This window comes from Zalophus californianus, chromosome 12, assembly GCF_009762305.2.
Source record: "Zalophus californianus isolate mZalCal1 chromosome 12, mZalCal1.pri.v2, whole genome shotgun sequence".
Classification (NCBI taxonomy): Eukaryota; Metazoa; Chordata; class Mammalia; order Carnivora; family Otariidae; genus Zalophus; species Zalophus californianus.
Genome location: NC_045606.1, coordinates 100,684,395 through 100,704,671, shown reverse-complemented (window position 1 = coordinate 100,704,671; position 20,277 = coordinate 100,684,395). Strand labels below are relative to the sequence as shown.

General features: G+C 53.0%; 1 protein-coding gene across 1 annotated transcript; it reads right to left on the bottom strand.

Annotated features, from left to right (window-relative positions):
• Positions 1-934: 934 nt before the first annotated feature.
• AOC1 (amine oxidase copper containing 1) lies at positions 935-7,618 on the bottom strand. Its single transcript, XM_027573093.1, has 5 exons — positions 7,563-7,618; positions 3,136-4,724; positions 2,219-2,504; positions 1,740-1,872; positions 935-1,288 (listed from the first exon to the last, which is right to left on the bottom strand). Exons 2-5 carry the CDS (start codon positions 4,718-4,720, stop codon positions 1,016-1,018), a joined length of 2,277 nt encoding a protein of 758 aa, XP_027428894.1. The 5' UTR covers positions 4,721-4,724; positions 7,563-7,618; the 3' UTR covers positions 935-1,015.
• Between the last annotated feature and the right edge of the window lie 12,659 nt (positions 7,619-20,277).

Genomic DNA, 20,277 nt, shown 5'->3' with positions numbered 1-20,277 from the left:
CTACTGTTTGAATGTGTATATCACCCCCCCCAACTCATATTGCAGTCCTAACACTCAACGTGATTGTATTAGGACTTGGGGTCTTTAGCAGGTGCTTAGGTCAGGAGGATGGAGGCTTAGTGAATGGGATCAGTGTTCTTATAAAAGAGACTCCAGAGGGCTCCCTCCCCCTTCCACCATGCGAGGACACATCCAGAAATCAGAAGTCTGCGACCCAGAAGAGGGCCCTCACCCAACCTTGATGGCACCCTGATCTTGGACTTCAGCCTCCAGAACCGTGAGCCATAGACTTCTGCTGTTCATAAGGCATGCAGTCTGAGGGATTTTTGTTACAGCAGCTGGACCAGACTAAGACAACAGTCTTTAGTTATCTCCTTGCCTGTCTTTCTGGGGTATCTGCATCCTGAAGCTCTTTCCTCACCAGTGCAGAGAATGTCCCTGCCCATACAATCACCTGGATTGCATTGTGTGGCTGTACATTGTTTATTCACACCCGCGGGGTCTCTCTTGTAGATGGACGTCTGGGTTGCTTCCAGACTGCTATTACAAATGGCACCGCAGTGAATCACTGCGAACACATGTCTTTCCTGTGTTTGTAGAGAGACCCCTGGGATAAAGCCCTGGGAACTGAATCAGTGTGTCACAGGGTAGAGGTGTTGGCAGTTTTGCCCGTTTTCTGAAGCATCCTCCTAATAGCCGCAGGACTTTGCCTGCCCCTCAGCAACATTCCAGAGTCCTCTGCAGAGCCCGGAGAGGGAGCTGCCAGTCTGTTTTTTAAAACCAATCTGATAGGTGAATCTAGTATTTGAGTGAGCATCACTTGCCTTACTGATGGAGGTCTTTTCTGGGGTGGAGTAGACCAAGGTGAAGGGAGGTCAAGGCCACCTGCTCTCTCAGCTGTGTGTGTCCTCCCCCCAAGAAGCAGCACGCAGAGCTGAGCCCCCAGGGCTTTATTGCCTTTCTCTGGGGGGGCACCTGGGCTTCTATGTGGGGTTAGTTGGGGGCAGAGGGTCCTTCACACAGGCCTGTAGGTTCCATCGTAGCTAAAAGGGTCGGGCATCAAGCAGTCCTCCTCCTCCTCCTTCGGGGTCCAGTGCTGGATGTAGTTGGGGCCGCTGTTCCGGGGCCACACGATCACGGTGTCTCTGGACGCCAGGGATGGGTCCTCAGGGAAGAAGTTGAAAGGCCGGAGAAGGAAGCCCACAGAGTTTCCGGGTGTGGCCGTGTTAGGGATGTCCTCTGAGTGGGGGATGTGCAGGAAGCCCACGGTGACCCAGGCCACCAAGTCCTATGGGAGACAGGGGTGGGCAAGCGCTAAGGAGGCTCAGAGGGGGGAGGGGTGGGCAACCCCCTCAAGCCCTATGTTTAAGGAATGGGCAGACCGCTGAGCTCGTCCGTCACACAGTGAGCTATGCTGTCCACCCTGGGGCGCTGCACAGGTCCGGCCTTGGTCTAAGCCTGGAGGAAGGCAGGGCCAGTACCTTGTTTTCTTTTTTTTTTCTTTTTTCTTTATTTGAGAGAGAGCGCGCGCGCGCGCGCACACACACACACACACACACACACACACACACACACAAGCTGGGGGGAGGGGCAGAGGGAGAGGGAGAATCTCAAGCAGACTCCCCACTGGGCATGGAGTCTGACTCGGGGCTCTATCCCATGACCCTGAGATCATGACCTGAGCCGAAATCAAGAGTCAGACACTTAACCAAACTGAGCCACCCAGGCGCCCCCAGTACCTCGTTTTCAATGTTCTCATTGTTGTGAAGAAACTCCTCAAAGACCACAGGTGGGTCCCAGGGGTCGTTCTGGTTATAGATGCTGCTACTGCACACCTCTGACTCCCGGTACTTGGTCACTGCCAGGGGGTACCTGCCCAGAAGAGAAGCCAGGTGGCTCTGGGTGCCAGGGGGCCTCCCAGCCCTCCCAGAGACATCTTCAGGGTCAACGATGGGGGGAAGTTACTGTCTTCCCCCCATTGTGAGATCATCTCCTGGAGGTCAGCCAGACTGACCAACCGTCAGCTGAGGCTCAGGTGCTCGGCACAGCTCTCCCCTCCCCCTCCCCAAACACAGAGCCCCAGGTTCAGAAAACACACACACACACGTTCACCGGCCCAGATACACCACCACGTAGACTCAGAATCTCATAGACAGACACAATGACACACAGAGACACATGAATACTAGCCCTCCCCCGCCTCCCAGGCCTCCCTTACCTGGCCCAGGTGACAGCCCGCTCCTTCTGCCAGCCCACGGGCAGCACCTGGTCGGCCATGGAGTGGATCTGTAGCCGGTAGCTGCGCTTATGACCCCAGCGATTCTCCTTGGGACTTGTGAAGAGCAGGTACTTGGGCAGAAGTTTTCCGAAGCGGAAGGCTGCCTGGCGCTCCCGGTGGTAACTTGTCTGCTTCAGGGTTGGCTGAACCAGGTGGTGTCTTGGGCTCCAGGGGTTGGTGATGTTTTCTAGCTTCATCTGCAGGGTCTGGAAGCTATTCTTGGTGCCTGCAGATGCGCAGGAAGAAGGACAATGAGAATGAATCCCCCTGACCTGAAATACCCTCATTTCTGTGCTGGGATCTCCATCCCAGACCACATCCAAGAGCAAACCATCAGGAGTGGAGCAAAGAGGATGTTGGGAATATGCACTGAGCTAGGTGTAGGGTAGAAGGAAAGAATTAAAACCAAAAAATTAACAGAGGAACTAGAAGACAACTCAGAGTCAGGCCTGTTCTGCAGCCAAAGCCCGTCATGATGCCCCTGCCATGTTTTGTGGTGACGTTGTTAATGCAGGAGACAATGAGTATTGTGGCCGACATAGCCGTAGGCAGCGACATTTCTTACACCCTTAAGCATTGTCCCCACCCTTAAGCCCACATGCGCACTGTTCTGCCCCATCCAACCCTCCAGGGGTCAAGGAGCCCCAGGGCCAGGGCAGGGCCCACTGCCCGCATTCAGGGCCATGGACATGCTGGTCACTTCCACTGCTTTTCAGGGGCACCTAGATGTCTAGCCCCGTAGTTTGCAGAGAGGCAGGCTAGGCTCCTGAATCTCTGCCTCCAGGAAAGTTTCAGCACCGTCTCCCGCAGGAAGGCAGATGTTTGGCTGGGAGGGTGGTTCCAAGCCTGGGTCCTACCTGCCACGTCCAGGTCCACGCGGTAGTGCACTAAGTGAGTGTGCATGTTGCCAAGCAGGTGCGTGTGCAGGCGGGTCCCGTAGCGCAGCCCCTCGGGGGTGTAGAAGGTGGCGTGGACGTAGCCGGTGGCGTGCATCTTGGCCTCCATCACCCCATTGGGGTAGAAGATGAAGTCCCAGATATAGTCATAGTTGTAGACCGTCGACGTGGTCCGTAGCACCAGCACCTGGCCTTGCAGCCCCGCGTAGAAGTTGAAGCCCCCACTGAAGTTGGAATTAAAGTGTCGCCGAAGGGGCACTCCCGTGGGCAGCTCAAAGACGCAGAGGGCTCGGGGGTAGCGCACGGGGCCATCGGCATCGTAGTGGTGGAGGGCATCCAGGAAGGTGGCTGTGTCCGGGCAGTCGATGCCGGGCGCTAACTCGTGCGTGACGCTGCCCAGCCCCCAGCCCACGTCGATGTAGTTGGTCTGCATGCCCGCCGGCGTGTGCCCTCCATACAGTGCCACCGCCTCCTGCACGCTCACTTCGTAGGCTATGCGCTCGCAGCCGAACAGCACGTTGAGGATCTGCAGCCCCGAGGACGAGCGCAGCCTGAAGGAGACGCTCCAGCCGCCGTAGAGCACGGTGTTGCCCTCCAGTCTGTAGCGGCGACGTTGGGGCTGGACCAGGCGGGGGCCGTTTGCGGGGATGGTGGTGGGGAAGGCTCCGCGCGGCTTGTAGGAGGAGAAGAGGGGTGTTTCCTCTGTGCCTTCCCCGCCCTGGCCCTTGGCGGGTAGGTCCTCCAGAACCACCACGTCCACCTGTCCCTCCTCATACTTCCGTGCCAGCTCTTCTGGGCTCTGGTAGAACTTCCCGTTGTACCAGACCAGCTCCACCGTCCAGTCTTGGGCGTTGGTGCTCCCGTGATCCATGAGGAGCTCCAGCCCCGTGGGGTGCAGGAAGTAGCCTTCTACAAAGCGCTGCAAGATGAACCAAGAGCGGCGCTGGCCGGAGGCCACGCCCCGAGGCGCCACGTCTGTGAATGTCAGGCATCGCGAGTGACAGTCTTGGAAGGAGAAGCCTGTGGTATCAAGAAAAAATCGGTGCAGGGGCTTGGTGGCCTTCTGCAGGGCCTGGGCCAGGAGGGCGTACTCGGCCCCGGTGATGGGCCTGGAGGCCCAGGTGGTGTGATGCCCCGTCTTGGGAGGCAGCTCTCGCATGTAGTAGGGCCGCGGCAGGGGCCCCACCGCGAACTCCGTGACATTGGGATGCGCCTGGGCTCCGAAGAAGATGACGGCTCGGGCCTCGCGGATGGGAGGCCTTCCACCTTTGTCCAGAAATTTCAGTACGTGTTGCTTCTTGGGCAGCAACATCTCAATGAGGAACACGGAGTTTTTGGCCATGGTGGGTGCTCGGGAGGACTCCAGCTTCAGCTCCTCCTGCGACCAGAGGAAGTTGCGCACGGCCTTCAGTTCTTGGGCGCTCAGGTCCTCGAACACACCGGGCTGGCTGGGCAGGGTCCGTGAGGGGCACTTGGCCGTGGCCAGCGCCTGCAGCACCAGGATGGCAGCTATGGCCCAGCCGAGGGCCAGGGTATCTGGCTGCATGGCTCTGGAATGCAGTAGCAGAGATGAACTTAGTTTATGGAAGGAAGTGGGTTTCCTCTAGGCCAGAGCTTTGGATGGCGATGTCCCCTGCCTGGTGGTTTTCCTACAGACTCAGCCCCCTCCCTCCGCTGCCCCAGGCCTCCATGGCAGCTGGGGACCTAATGCTGTTTAGATCTGTGCTTCCCATCGATTTTTTAAAGAAGATTTTATTTGTTCATATGACAGAGAGAGAGCACAAGCAGGGGGAGGTGCAGAGGGAGAGGGAGAAGCAGGCTCCCCGCTGAGCAGGGAGCCCGATGCGGGGCTCAGTCCCAGACCCCAGGGATCATGACCCGAACTGAAGGCAGATGGTTAACCGATTGAGCCACCCAGACACCCTTTCCCATCAATTTTAATTCTGCTCTCTCCTTGCTCATCCGCAGACCTCAGATAGTCCCGTGCATTTTCTTACCTATATAAACTCATTTTGCCCTTTTTTATGTATTTTCTCAGCATGGCAGAACCTTGGGCTCTTACCTCTCCACCTTTAGATTATGAGTAATCCAAATCCAAATGCCTCAGAGTGCTTATTGTGTCATGGGGAATTGAGAGCAAAACTACATTTTTTGATACAATACAATACTCTTTATGTAGATATATTTTGAAATTTAGTGTAGAAGTTCACAGAGTCGACTCCAGAGTCAGGCTGCTTGGGCTCAGGTGCTGGTGCGACCTCCCACTAGGACCAGCTGTGTGACCTTGGGCAAGTGGCTCAGACTCTCTGGGCCTCCACTTTCTCAACTACACTGGAAATAACAACCATAGTGCCTCCTAGAACTGGTGTAAGAAATTAACTGGACAATAAGGATAAAGCATTTAGGACAATGTCCACCTTCTAGGAAGCACTCAGGAAATGCTAGCTACACTCCTTTTTTTAAAGTCAATTATGGGGGCACCTGGGTGGCTCAGTCGTTAGGCATCTGCCTTCGGCTCAGGTCATGATCCCGGGGTCCTGGGATCGAGCCCCGCATCGGGCTCCCTGCTCAGCGGGAAGCCTGCTTCTCCCTCTCCCCCTCCCCACTGCTTGTGTTCTCTCTCTCGCTGTGTCTCTCTCTGTGTCAAATAAATAAATAAAATCTTTAAAAAAAAGTCAACTATGAAGATACAGTCTGTGATGTCAACACATTTAAAAAATTGTAAGCAATGTGAAGTAATTCAACTGTGATTAGGCTGTAGTCTTGTGGCTTTGAGGGTGAGGACCTGGTGGGCAGAAGCTTGTTTGGCCCCTCTGGTGGCGCTCTCCAGTTGTGGCGGCTTGACATCCAAACAGGGTGGAGCCATCCCAGGTGGCATTTGGGGTTATGCCCTTTCCCTTCCATTTTGGGGGGCTGTGGTCAGGGTCTTCGCCTCATTTTCCCACCCCCAGGGCTGCCAACACAGTCCCCTCTGGTTGTCTCGTCTCCTCCGCTGGCCCTGGTGGGAAGTCCCGGACTCATATGACCCTGTGTTCTCCAGCCTGAAGGGCGTGGGGGACACTTAGGGGCTGCTGGGGTGAATCCAGAGCCAACAAAAGGATATGGGGTGAGCTTGTGTTCTGTTATTAAATTTTGTCAAACCTCCTTTGAAAAAACCCAACCAAGATTTTGCTTTTTATTTTTTTAAACATTTTTTTAAAAGATTTTATTTATTTGAGAGAGTGAGAGAGAGAGAGAGTGAGCACAAGAGGGGAGAGGGTCAGAGGGAGAAGCAGACTCCCTGCCGAACAGGAAGCCCAATGCGGGATTCGATCCTGGGACTCCAGGATCATGACCTGAGCCAAAGGCAGTCGCTTAACTGACTGACCCACCCAGGCGCCCAAGATTTTGCTTTTGAGAGCATTTCTAGGATCACAGCAAAATTGAGAAGATGCAGAGATTTCCCAAGCACTTCCCACCCCCACTCATACACCGCTCCCCAGTGAACAAATCCTTCTCCAAAGTAGGACTTTTGTTACTATCTATGAATCCACGCTGACACATCGTTGTCACCCAAAGTCCAGAGCCTCCATTAGGGTTCACTCTTGGTGGTGTACGTTCTATGGGGTTTGACAAACGTACCATGACATGCATCCATCATTATAGGATCATACGGAGCCATTTTTCTGCCCTAAAAATCCTCTGGGCTCCACCTGTCCACCTGTTCATCCCTCCCTTCTCTCTAACCCCTGGCAACCACTGATCTTTTTAGTGTCTCCATAGTTTTGCCTTTTCCAGAATGTCATACAGTTGGAATCACACAGTATGTAGCTCTTCCCAGATTGGCTTCTCTCACTTAGTAATATTCATTTAAATTCCTCCATGTATTTTCATGGCCACTATCCCTATTTTATAATCTCTTAATTCCAAATTTCTTTCTGCTTTGCTAAGGAGGGAGATGTGCAGGTGATCTGTGGTCCTTTTAACCTGAACTTGGCTACTCCTTTCACTTTTACCTTTCCTAGTACAATCTTCTATTCCAAAGTCCAAGCGGGCAGCGGGTGAGGTGCACGATGGCGATGAAGCCACTGGAGGAGGGAGAACTTGGCGGCCAGTGAGACCACAAGTGAAACATGCCCTTCTTCTCCACTTCTCATCCCCAGCACCCCAAGAATGGCATCCAGGCCCTGGCTGTGCCCTTCCTATCTCGTCCCTGGGCAGTTTACACCTGCAACCCAGTGTGCTGCGCCCTGGAGTCCTTCCCTCTGGGTTCCTGCCCCTTGCATTCTGGCTCACCTCCCCCTCCGTGTCTGTGTTTCTCCTGCCCTTCTCTCCATGCCCTTCTTCCCATGCTCCCCTCCCTCCAGCCCCCCTGTCCACTGCCCCCGGCCTCCCCCATCAGAACGCACCTGTGTGTTCTGCTCTGGGTTCGCCTCTGCTGCTTTGTCTCTGACCCCTTGAGCTTTATGGCTCCATCGACCCCACCCTGGAGGGAGGGACAGGGTGAGGCACGGGCTGACCAAGGAGGGGAACCTACAGCTCAGGGGTTCCCCAGCAGGCGGGGACATGAGGAAGTGCACAGGGCTCTGGCTGCTGTGATCTGGGGGGCTCCTGTTGCCCCTTCCAGGTACCCACGTCTGGAAAATCCCCAGTCCTTCACCACTTTAGTGACCAGGGTCCACTTCTGTTTTCCCAAAAAGCCCACTGTCCTTGGTCTGATTCCCTCTCATTCCTCCTGCTTCAGGAGCATCTTCCTCAAGAGTCAAGTATCGTCCTCCTGTTTCGAGTTGCATTGTGCCATGATCTGTTAGGGCAGGTGGCAAGTTTCAGAGGCCAGAGATAAACACGAGTGCACGTCTATTAGCAAGTAGCCTCCCTGAAACAGATCAAAGGGCAGAAGCTGGGGCTGGTGCAGATGGACACCAACATCAACAACAGAGGATTTGACCCATTTGTAGAATAGGGACCCAGAGACAGAATAGCCAGGGAGAGAGAAGCCACTGAGTTAGTCAGAAGGTCTTGTTAGCCATCTCTATGGGGAAAGGACGGAGGAGCTCGCTGGTGACAAAATCACTCAGGATGGCTAGGGCTCTGGCCCAGAAAGTGGGGGAAAAAGGGGAAACCGGGAGGTGAGGGGTGGGTTGCAGCATGATATGGCTCAGGGAGATGGTAAGGTAGACATGGGCAAAGGAAGGAGCTTCTGGTCAGAGGGAAAGAGTAGAATCAGGAATAGTATGAGGCTTGGAAGAAGATCATCCCCTGACCACCAAGTCTTGATTGCTTGTTCTTTCATTGTCTTTTGTCTTTCTCATCATTATCTCCCTGCTACTTGCACTGCAAGTCCTTTTGGTATTTAGTGGCAGCTAGATGAAGGAAGAAGAAAATAATTAGTCAACTTGTTACCCGTTTGCAATTCCAGAAGGCCCTTTGATGTCTTCAAGGAAGGGGATTAGCTTTAAATGCTAAGATGATGATTTATATAATGACTTTCCTTACATCCTTCCTCCTTCATTGGTCTGAAGGGTTGAGCCTTGGTTAATCTCCATTATGGGCTCACCAACTCCATGGAGACTTGAAGATGTTGGATCCAAAGAGAGTTATAGGAACAATTTGACATTGAGAAGTGCAGTCTGTTTCTGTTCCACAAAGGACATCGTATCCAAGATAATGGAGTGAGGACAGATCAGGGGAAGATACTTGTAAAGATTAGAAGAGAAAGGGACCATACATAAAGGAATGAAGCTTGACCCTTAGCTCACACCATACAAAAAATTAACTCAAAATGGATTGCAGACCTCAATGTAAAAGGCCAAACCATAAAACTTTTAGAAGAAAACATTGGCATAAATCTTCTTGACCTTGGGTTTAGAAGGGATTCTTAGCCATGACTCAAAAGCACAAACAACCGAAGGAAAAAACAGATAAATTGGACCTCATAAACTTTTCTATTTCAAAGGACACCATCAAGAAAGTGAAGACACCCCACAGAATATGAGAAACTATTTGCAAATCATGTATCTGATAAAGGACTTGTCTAGAATATATAAAGAACTCTCACAACTCAATAATAAAACGACAACTCAATGAAAACGGGGGAAAGGATCTGAATATATATATTTCTCCAAAGAAGAGGCACAAATGGTCAAAAAGCACTGGAAAAGGATGGTTCATCATTATGAGTTATCACAGAAATGCAAATCAAAATCACAGTGAGATATGAGGTCACACCCGCTAGGGTGCGGAGAATCAACAAGTCAGACAGCAAGCGTCGGTGAGGATGTGGAGAAGTCAGAAACCTCACACGCTGCTGGTGGGAATGTAAGTGGAGCAGCTGCTGTGGAGAACAGTCTGGCACGTCCTCCAACAGTTCCACACAGAGCTGCCATCTGATCCAGCCACCACACTGCTAGGTAAAGACCCAAGAGAAATGGAAACATGCCTTCTTGTAACAAATGTTGTAACAAATTGTAACTTGGAACAAATGTTCAGCACACCCTTACTCCTGGTAGCCAGAAGGTGGAAACAACCCAGAGCTCCATCACCTGATGGATGGATACACGATGGAATGCTATCTGGCACTGAAACAGAGTGAAGTGCTGATTCACGTTACAATGTGGATGAACCTTAAAACCATTCTTCAGGGGCGCCTGGGTGGCTCGGTCGTTAAGCGTCTGCCTTCGGCTCCGGTCATGATCCCAGGGTCCTGGGATCGAGCCCTGCATCGGGCTCCCTGCTCGGCGGGGAGTCTGCTTCTCCCCCTGCCTCTGCTTGTGTGCTCTCTCTCTCCTTCTCTGTCAAATAAATAAATAAGTAAAATCTTTAAAAAAGACATTCTGCTAAATGAAAGAAGCCAGTTAGAAAAGACTACAAATTATATGATTCCGCTCAAATTAAACGTCCAGAATAGGCTAATCTACAGAGGCAGAAAGTAGGTTAATGGTCCCCTAGGGCTGGGCAGCAGGGGAAGGGGGGAGTGATAGCTAATGGCATAGAGTTTCCTTTTGAGGGGATGACAATGTTCTAAAATTGATGGTGGGGAGGGTTACTCATTTCTGTGAATATACTAAAGTCCATTGATGATTCACTTTCTGGGTGAATTGTATGGTATGTGAATAATTCCAGAGAGCTATTTTTTTTTTTTTTAAGTGAGAGGGACTATATCTAGAACACACTAGGAAAGCCTACAAATCAGCCAGAAAGAGGAAGCAATCCCACTGGAAACACAAGCAAAGACTCTCAAGGCCGCTTACACAAGAGGAAACCAAAAAGGCCCAAGGGCACAGAAGAAGATGCTCCAAGGTGGTGGCTATTAGAACAATGCAATTATTTGACGAGATCTCATTTTATACCCATTGCTGGCAGGAATGAGAAAGCTGGATGATACCCAGTGCTGGCAGCAACGCGGTGAGATGTGAAGCTCAAGCCAAGCTTGTGGGGAGGCAGGCCGAGGACCCGGCCCGCTGGAGGGCTGGCCCCGTATGCGGGCCCTGAGCCAGTAGCCCACCCCACAGGACGGAGTCATGCTGCTTTGGGCATATATGCCAGAGAGATCCTCACGCAGATGCACCACGCGGGACACAGACACACACCGTGGTGAAGCTGGGGAGCCAGAGGCCGCCTGGGGGTCCATCGCCAGGCCAGCGAGTGGCAAGCAGTGCACACCGTGGGGGTACTGCGCAGCTGGTGGGTGTCCACACAGCAACTCCCTGGGGTGGGCTTTAGGAATGTAGGAAGAGACAGGATGAATGATACAGCATGATACCATGACATAAATCAAAACACCAGCACCAGAAGCAACCTGACACATTTTCAGGAACAGAGACAAAAAATAAAGGATATACACAGATACATGAGAACTGTTGCTGGGGAAGGGTGGAAAACACACACACACACACACACACACACGCACACGCACACGCACATGTATGCATACATATGCTTGCACCCATGTACACACGGACACATTCATGCATCCGAATGTCGGTGTGTACATACATAAGAGAGACAAGAGAGGCCTGATATGGCCAGTGATGATGCTTAATTCCGCAGTGGATGTCTATAAATAAATAACAGAAGGGTCTGAGAAGAAATGTGAGAGGCTGCAGGTTATCACCCCAGGCTGGAGACGCTCGGGGGCAGGACCCACTGCAGTTCCCCCACCTGGGGGAGGAAGGATGGTGAGGGCAAGGAGCAGCTTTGCATACAGGCAGGGAGGTGGGACCCCCAAGCATGGATCTCACTTTTTATTTAAAGGAGCACCTAAAATGTACATTGAAAGAGCAGTAATAATACAAGGTAGCCCAGAAGAAGTGCGACATGAGTTATGCCCGATGGTGAATCCTGTCGGAGTTTGGAAAGAGATGCCCCTCGGGACTGCGAGCCTCTCGAGGTCTGGGGCTTTGTCTCCTCTGCGCCATGTTCCCAGGGGCACCATAGCCAAGCACCACAACTGGGGGGCTTACAACAACAGTTTTGTTGTTTCAACAGTTGTGAAGGCTGGAGTCTGAAATCAAGGTGTTGGCAGGACAGGGCTCCCTCTGAAGGCCCTAGGGGAGCCCTGACCTCCTCCAGCTTCTCGTGTTGCTGTCAATCCTTGGCATCTCTTGGTTCCTTGGCTGGTAGACACATCATCCCGTCTCTGCCCCCGTGGTCCCATGATGTTCTCTGTGTGTCTGTGTCTCTGTGTGTCCCTCCTCTTTTAAAGAAAGACACCAGTTACTGAATTAAGGGCCTGCCCTACTTCATCTTAACTAGTTATGCCTGTGGTGACCCTATTTCCAAATAAGGTCAGAGTCTGAGGTTCCGGGAAGGACATGAAATCTGGGGGACATGATTCAACCCAGCACAGCCTCTTGACATGTCCCACCTTGCAGATGTGAGTCCGTGGCAGGTGAGTGAATTCTGAGCCCTGAGCTCTGGGCTGCTGACTTGCAGGCTCACAGAGAAGAGCCCGCATAGAGGAGGAGGGGGCCCTGGGCAGGGGACAGGTAGAAGCAGAGCCGCAGGGCTGAGACAGGTAATGTGTTGCCAGGGCCCTGAGCAGGGTGGGGGTCCTAGGTGGAATCGGGCATTGCACCCAGGAAGGCGGTGGGGGAGATGTCCAGGAGGGTGTGGACAAGGTGACGGCCACATTGTGCACTCCTGTAGAAATGTGGGGATGGGGACAGGCCTGAGGGCCTGCCGTGGACACCATGGGTGGAAGGACGTGCCTTTAAGAATGACCCCAAGGAAACGGAGTCAAAGGGAATCCTTGGGGCAGAAGGGCTGAGTGAGCCCTTGGTTTTGACTTCGGTGGGGGAACTGGTTGGTTTTGACTCAGGTGGGGGAACGGAGGTGTGAACTTCTGGAATTCAGGCTCATCGCTTTGCTACCAGCTCTTTTTCCGACTCACCGTGCTCTGTGTCTGACTGCTGGTCCCTCCCTGTTGTGGGTGACCTTGATTGCTGAAGTAAGTCTGTCTCTTCTTGGGGTTAATGATTGGTAACAGTTACAGATAAGACTTGGGCACAGACTGTCTCTTAAGTTCTGGGCCACCTGCCTCTCTTAAAGGTGCAGGACTTTGGGGATGATGTTGTAGGGGACAGGAAGTCCAGTCTGGTGGGGAGGGGCAGCGTAATCCATGAAGCTGGATCCAGTGCTCCCAGTCGGTTGGCCAGAAGTCACAGCTCACAATTTTCCCATTGCTAAATCTTGATATTTTGTTTCCAGAAAGTTACAACACACCAGAGATCATTGGAGACGATCTAGAGAGGGGGATTTTTTTTCTGCAGGAAAGCCAGAACTCCACAGGGGCCTGCATCCCGGGCCTCTGCTCCCCGGATGCGGCAGGACCCCCGCCCACCCACCACCCCGCTGTGACAACCAAAAATGCCCTCGGACATTGACAAATATAGACCTATTTGCTTTGCTGCGCTTGGCTGTATTGCCCTTTGCGGACGTTGCGTGTTTCACACACCGAAGGTGTGCGGCAGCCCTGCCTCCAGCGAGCCTGTTGGTGCCATCTTTCCAACAGCATTTGCTCACTTTGTGTTTCTAGGTGAGATTTTGGTAATTCTCACAGTATTTCCAATGTTTCCATTATTATTACATGCGCTATGGTGATCTGTCATCGGTGACCGTGGATGTTACTACTGTGATTGTTGGGGGCGCACGAACCGCACCCACAGGTGGGGATGGAGGTGACGGAGAAACGTCATGCGCGTTGTGACTGCTCCACCGACCAGCTGTTCCCCCCCCCCCCCCACGACCTCCCTAGTCCCGGGTTAATAACCCGACAGTGGCCTCTAGGTGTTCGAGGGAAAGGAAGTGTCGCAGGTCTCCCTTTAAATCAAAAACGAGAACCGATGAAGCCCAGGGAGGAAGGCATGTTGAAGAGCAAGATACGCCGGAAGCTAGACCTCTTCCCTCAGTGAGCCAAGTGGTCGGTGCAAAGGGAAAGGTCTCGCAGGAAATTAGAAGTGCTACTCCAAGGGCGCCCGGCTGGCTCGGTCGGAAGAGCGTGCGACCCTCGGTCTTGGAGTCGTGAGTTCGAGCCCCATGTTGGGTGTAGAAGATTGATAAACTTAAAAACAAAAAGTGCTACTTCAGTGAACGCACGAATGGTAAGAAAGCGAAACAGCCTTACCGCTGGCCTGGGGACAGGGACAGTGGTCTGGACAGGAGCCCACACCGGCCACACATTCCCTTGAGCCAAAGCCTAATCCAGAGCAAGGCCCGACTCTCCTCCGGTCGAGGGCGGCGGGGAGGGGAGACCCGCGGAAGGAAACCTGACGCTGGCGGAGGCTGGCGCAGGAGGCTCCGGGAAAGACGCCGTCTCCGTAACACGGCAGAGCACGGCGAAGCGGCCGGCTTTCCAGAAGGTCTAGCTAAGCCACGCGATGAAGGGGGCCGCGCTAAACACCAGATTTTCAGCGTAGACGGAGCAGCCTTCTCTGGGAAGAAGATGTCAGCCAGGACCTCCACAGCCGGAGAGGAGAAGGCAGCGCCCGGCTGCCAAGCCCCGAAGGACAGGCCGCCCTCTGGTGCGGGGCTAACGCGGCCGGTGACCTGAAGTTGAAGCCGGCGCTCGGGGACCGTCCTGAAACCCGTCGGGGGCTGAAGAACGAGGCTACGTCGGCTCCGCCTGTGCTCTAGAACCGGGACGACAAAGCGGCAGCGGGAGAGCAGAACGGGGAGCGCGGCCTGAAGCGGGGACCGACGTGCCGCAAGCTCAGGAGCAAACGGGACCGGCCGAGCAGGTGCTGCTCCGGGACGATCAAAGCACGGGGTTTCCCGAGTCCCCTCCCCGGGGCGGGCGTGGCGGGGGGAAGGGAGACGAAGAAGGAGCCAGCACAGGACAGCAGCTCGGCTGATGAGGCGGCGGCGGGGCCGGAGAGGACCGACTCCCATTCCGAAGGCAGCTGTCCTGGGGGGTGAAGGGCCCCCGGGCGGCCGCGGCCGCCGCGGAGAAAGCGCGCGTGACGGGCGAGCCGTCGGGGCGGCGAACCGCACGGTGGTCTGAAGCAGCCTCCAGCGCCCAGCACCCGGAGGGCTCAGCGGCCGGCGGCGGCGCCCACACCCTCCACCCGCGGGAAGACCGACCCGCTGACCGCTCCGGGGGGCGGGCAGCATGTTCGCAGGGAGGGCTCGTCCAACCGAGGCCTGCACGTGGTCGTTGCGGACGTAATGCTACTGCACAGCCCGCAGACCGCCGCAGCGCCCTCGTAACCCGCACGCACTGGGAAACCAAAACATTCCTTGGACCCGCTTTATTGACTATTAGCTTCCGTGCAGGGGTCTGGCACCGAACCCGCAACATCTCCCAGGCGCGCCTGTATCTCCTGGGGGGCAAAAATGCCCTCCTGCAGAGAACCGCTGGCCTGTGTTAAACCCTCCTGATTTGTACCTGGAAGCGGGGACAGCCTCCCCCCTCCTGCACCTGGATCTCCCACTCTGTCTTCCAACTTTTGTGAGAACATCTTCTCGTTCGTGGTACACCCCTGATCTCCCAGGCACCTCCCGGTCCCGCAGTCCAGCCACGGAACCATGCCAGGCTGGTGGGGGGGGGGGGGCGGGCGACTCCTGGCCTCTGCCCCTTTGTTCCCTTGCCTGAAAGCCTCTCTCTCCTCCTTCACTTACCCAGCTGCTGCAGCCCAGGCTCAGCACCACAGCCCCTCCCTCAACCTGTCCTCCGCTCTCCAGGCAGCTGTGACTTCTCGTTGCCTCCAGGGCGGGGTCCCGCTCCCACACTGCATTCTGCTGCCACTTTGCCGGCTGTCCGGCCACAGCCTCGCCTCCTCTACCGGCTCCTTGAGGTCAGGGACTCAAGCAGGCATCCTCATTTCTTCAAATATACAGGAAACCAGTACAGTGCCTGGCACCCCATGGGCACTCCTGTTTTGTTTTCAGAGTGAATGAATGGATGGATCTTGTGCATCAGGGTGATGGAAGAGACATTAGAAACCCAGATATCAGAAGAGTTTTGATAAATTGTTGTTGGCAGTCTAAGAAAAAAACATGCTACATGGTGAGGTTTCAGCTAGGTTACTATTTTCCCCAGCTTTATGGAGATATAATTAACATACAGCACTGTGTAAGTTTAAGATGTACAGTGTGTTGATTTGATGCACTTAAATATTACAATCCGCTGACCACTGTAGCCTTAGCTAAGCACCCACATCACATCACAGAACTACCATTTCTTTTTCTTTTTCGTGGTGAGAACATTTAAGATCTCCTCTCTTGGCGACTTGTAGGTATATGGTACGGCATTGTTATCTATAATCACAAGATCCCCAGGACTTATTCACCTTTTAACTGGCGGTTTTTACCCCCAGCCAACATCTCCCCATTCTCCCTACCCCTGACAACCCCCATTCTACTCTCTGTTTCTACGAGTTTGGATTTTTTAGATTCCACATGTAAGTGAGATCATACAGTATTTGTCCTTCTCTGTCTGATTTACTTCACTGAGTGTAATGGTCTCAAGGTCCAACCATGTTGTCACGAATGGTAGGATTTCCTTCTTTCTTGTGGCTGAAAAATATTCTATTGTATACACACACACACACACACACAAACACAATGGAATATAAAAATACTCATGCACACACATACCACATCTTCTTTATCTAGTCATCTGGTGATGGATATTTGGGTTGTATCCACAGCTTGGCTATCGTGAATAATAGTGAAAAAAACATACGGGTGCAAATATACCTTCAAGATCCTGATTTCATTACCTTTGGACTTATACCCAGAATTGGGATTGCTGGATCATAAGGTAGTTGTATTTTTAATTTTTTGAGGAACCTCCATACTGTTTTCCATGACGGGGGCTGCACCAACTTATATCACCACCAACAGTGCACAAGGGGTCCTTCCCAACACTTGTCTTCTTGATGACAGCCATTCTAACAGGTAGAAAGTGGTATCTCATTGTGGGTTTTTTTTTTTTTAAGATTTTATTTATTTGACAGAAAGAGACACAGCGAGAGAGGGAACACAAGCAGGGGGCGTGGGAGAGGGAGAAGCAGGCTCCCCACAGAGCAGGGGGAGCCCGATGCGGGGCTCGATTCCAGGACTCTGAGATCATGACCTGAGCCGAAGGCAGACGCTTAACCAACTGGGCCACCCAGGAGCCTCTCTGCTCATTTTTATATCAGATTTGTTGTTGTTGTTGTTGTTACTGAGTTGTGTGAGTTCTCTGTATATTGTGGATATTAACCTCTTATTAGATTTATGATTTGCAAATAATTTCTCTCACACCTTAAGTTGCCTTTTCATTTTGTTGATGGTTTCTAGATGCTCTTTAGTTTGAGCCAGTCCCTCAACCAGGTTACTATTAAGATGATCACATGGATGGAGAATGGGGTGATCAACTGTGGGGGGAGTCTTTATAAGATGTTACAGGCCCCTTAGGATGAGGACAGCTGAGAGTGGTGCGAGTCAGCTCAGGCTTCAAGGACATAGGACCTGTGTGGTCCTCCAGGGTCCCACCCTCAGAAGGGCCCCGCACTTTACCTATGCTCCTACTACTAGCACTGTCCTGAAATTCTTAACTTTGAACACGGGCCCTGCATTTTCACTTGATGCTGGATTGTGCAATGTATGTAGCTAGTTCTGGCTTTAGAAGGTCAAGGTTTAAACCTGGATTCAGAAGGCCAAAGAGGGGTAGGGCAGGGAGACAGGTTGGAGGGCAGCCAGGCGAGTGCAGCGCAGGAATGAAGGGAGAGGATCGGGGTTGGTAAGATTAAGGGGTGAGGCTGAATTGCAGAGGGACTCAGGTCAGGGGGCAGGAGGAGATGTTCAGGGCAGATGGGTGGCAGCGGCAAACAGGGAACAGCTAATGAGGCCAAAGTCTCAGATACCTGCTTCTGAGCTGACCCTTGCTGGCTCCAATTCATTACCTTGACTGCTTTGCTCTTTTTGCCCCATTCCCCCTAAACAACTCCCCATTTGCTGAAGCAAGGGGTGCCAGGCTAGAAAGCACCCACTTGCAAAGTTACGGCATGTGAGTCTAGAGGGGGGCTGGGGACCGAAGGATTGAGGGAGAAGATGCTGAGCCCACCGCACGGCAGAAGGCAGCGGGCCGGGCAGGAAGCCCTGGGGGCAACCTGAGACCCCACACTCCGGTCTGTGACCAGCACCATGCAAGGCAGGAGTATCTGTCAGGCTCCTCGCCCGCCAAGCTTGTGCCCCAGGTGCTTCCTCTCCAGCTTAGAGACTTCTCTTATTATCACGACTATTGCCCCTATTCTTATTGGCTTTTTGCTAAAGGTGGAAGATGATATATTATCATACATTTCCACACCAGTCTGGGGCTGGATGAGGCCCAGGCAAGCAGCTCAGACCGACAGCCAGACCGCTAGGCAATATCTTAGGGCCGGGGAGGGTGGTGGTGGTAGTGCTGGGCTCAGAGAGAACAGAATGAGAGGGGGTTTCACGGGCTCTGGTTCTGCAGGACCGACACCCATGCTTCGTGCACCAGGTTCTGTCCCTGTCCTCGCTTTGTTTCGCACTAGGATCTGGCACCGTTTTGTTTTACAAGGTTCCCTGAGTGAGCTGTGTGAAGGGGAAGCGAGGTAAGGGTTCATGTGTTCTCGTTGAAGGGAAGCGGGCCTTGCAGGCAGGGAACCTAAAGGAGCGGGCCCTTAGGGGATAGGCAGGCCACAGGTCAGCCCTTCTCCACAGTTAGTGTGGGAAGTTCTGTGTCTTACTAAGGAGGGAGGACCCGCTAGCATGCCCACCACTCACAGAGGCCCAGGCACCACTGTGGTTGGGACTCCATGTGCATTGGCCTTATTTCATCCTAGACACGATCCTGCCGATAGGCAGCATCCCGAGACACAGCTAGATTTTCACTTGGGTCTCTCTGTCTCTGGAACCTGCAGTCATCCCTGAAGAACATTTCTTCCTTATGACAAAGTGGTGTCAAGCCCTATAAGGGGCAATTGGCACTGTCCTGTACTAGAGTCCTATCTTGAGCCCACTTCAACAGCATGAGTAGCCCTTCCAAGTTTGTTTCTGGAAAGAAGCTTTTGTGTTTATGTTAGGGTGAGCGTGAGCAAAAAGACCCACTGCGCTAGTACGCGTGCTCCTGCCTTTGCTTATGCATACTTAAAAAATTCTTCAAATGTTTCAGTGTATCATTTATTCAAGTATATCTCTTACTATCTCAATGGCATTATAATTTTTCCTAGAAGGCAGGGCCCAAGTCTGAAAAATTAGCGCTTTTGGGTAGGATTAGACACTCGCTCGCACCTAAACAGGTGCTTCATTTCTGATCTTAAGCCATCGGAATCTGTCCCAGACAAATCCAGATTCCATCCATGGGAGGCCTCCTTTTCAAGCTCCTGGTCTCCATTCTGGACCAGACAGAGCAGGTAGCTGAAGGGCCCAACAGTAGGGGTCTAAAGGTGCACCAGCAGGAACACCTGGTGGAGTCTTCACTTGTGCCACTTGGCCGGAGCTCCAGCCCGTTCCCCCGAGGAACAGTGCTAACTTCCCTGTGCGTGAGCTGAATGGTCCGCCCAATGTGGGTTCAGGTCTGTTAGCAGGCTGCCTCTGTTTTGGACACAATTCAAGGTTTTTTCCAGAATTGTAGGGGCTGATAAGCCAGTGTTTTCCGTAGGCCTCCGTGGCTTTGGAAATTTGCGAGCGCTCAGGGTAGAAAAGGCTTCTCTGCTATGGGGCTCTGATACTTACCCCAAGAAGCAAGGTCTTGGCTACGTTGTGCCTTTTGGTTATCAGGTTGGCGAATCCCTTTATGGGTTCCCATGCCAAGAATATCTCCCAGTTTCTCTAATCACTGGGTTTTTCTGTTGCTCAGGAAATGGGCCACAATTCTGCTTTATCCTGGGTTTGCCCTTAGGCTGTCACTGACAAGGGCACAGGATGTCGAGAGGGTCTTCCTGTTCTAGGGGCTTGAGCTCCGCGGTGCCCCCCGGTCTCACGAGAGACTGTCCAACCTGCTTTGTCCTTGAGAACCCCTCCCTGCATCTGTGATCTTTAGGGTTTTGGTTTCCAACCAAGGCAGCCAGAACCTGGAACTCCCCTCTGGATAGTCACTGACCGGGAAAACGGTGACCGGAGGCCATCACACAGACCTAAGGCATCGTTCCATGTGCAAATACAAACGCTCTGGCCTCTGCTCTTGGGGATGTGGTCCTCAGTGAGGACACAGGGGCCTGCAGACAAGTAAGGGTCACACATGGTCAGAGGCAGAGACCGAAATGTGCCCAGGGTACGGAGAAGGGACAGTTGGTCCACTGGTCTGGGGGTGGGGCAGGGGTTTACCAAATGCTCCCGAGGGGGTAGCCTTTTGTGCTGGGCCTTGAAGGAGGACAGTCTTTGTGAGGCCGATGAATGTGGGGCTGATTGCGTGTGAGAGGAGCCGATGCAGGGGCGGGTGGCTGCTATGGGCTGAAGGAGCGCGGTCAGCAGCTGTTCCAAAAGTACAGACAGACAAAAAAAAGTGGAAACAGCTCGAAGTCCATCAACAGGTGAATGGATAAACCGATGGTGGTTAATTCATATGATAGAAGATTGCTCAGTAATAAAAAGGAACAGAGTGGTACTGACCCCTTTGATATGGGTAAATCTCAGTGACGTCCGTGTGGAAGACGCCAGATACGAAAGGACAAA

Excerpts from the sequence above, each read along its gene's own strand:
- AOC1 (XM_027573093.1), bottom strand. The coding sequence starts at position 4,720 with ATGCAGCCAGATACCCTGGCCCTCGGCTGGGCCATAGCTGCCATCCTG. Across the intron at positions 1,873-2,218 it reads CGGGCTGTCACCTGGGCCAG|GTACCCCCTGGCAGTGACCA; the intron begins GTAAGGGAGGCC and ends TCTTCTGGGCAG. Across the intron at positions 1,289-1,739 it reads ATGAGAACATTGAAAACGAG|GACTTGGTGGCCTGGGTCAC; the intron begins GTACTGGGGGCG and ends TGTCTCCCATAG.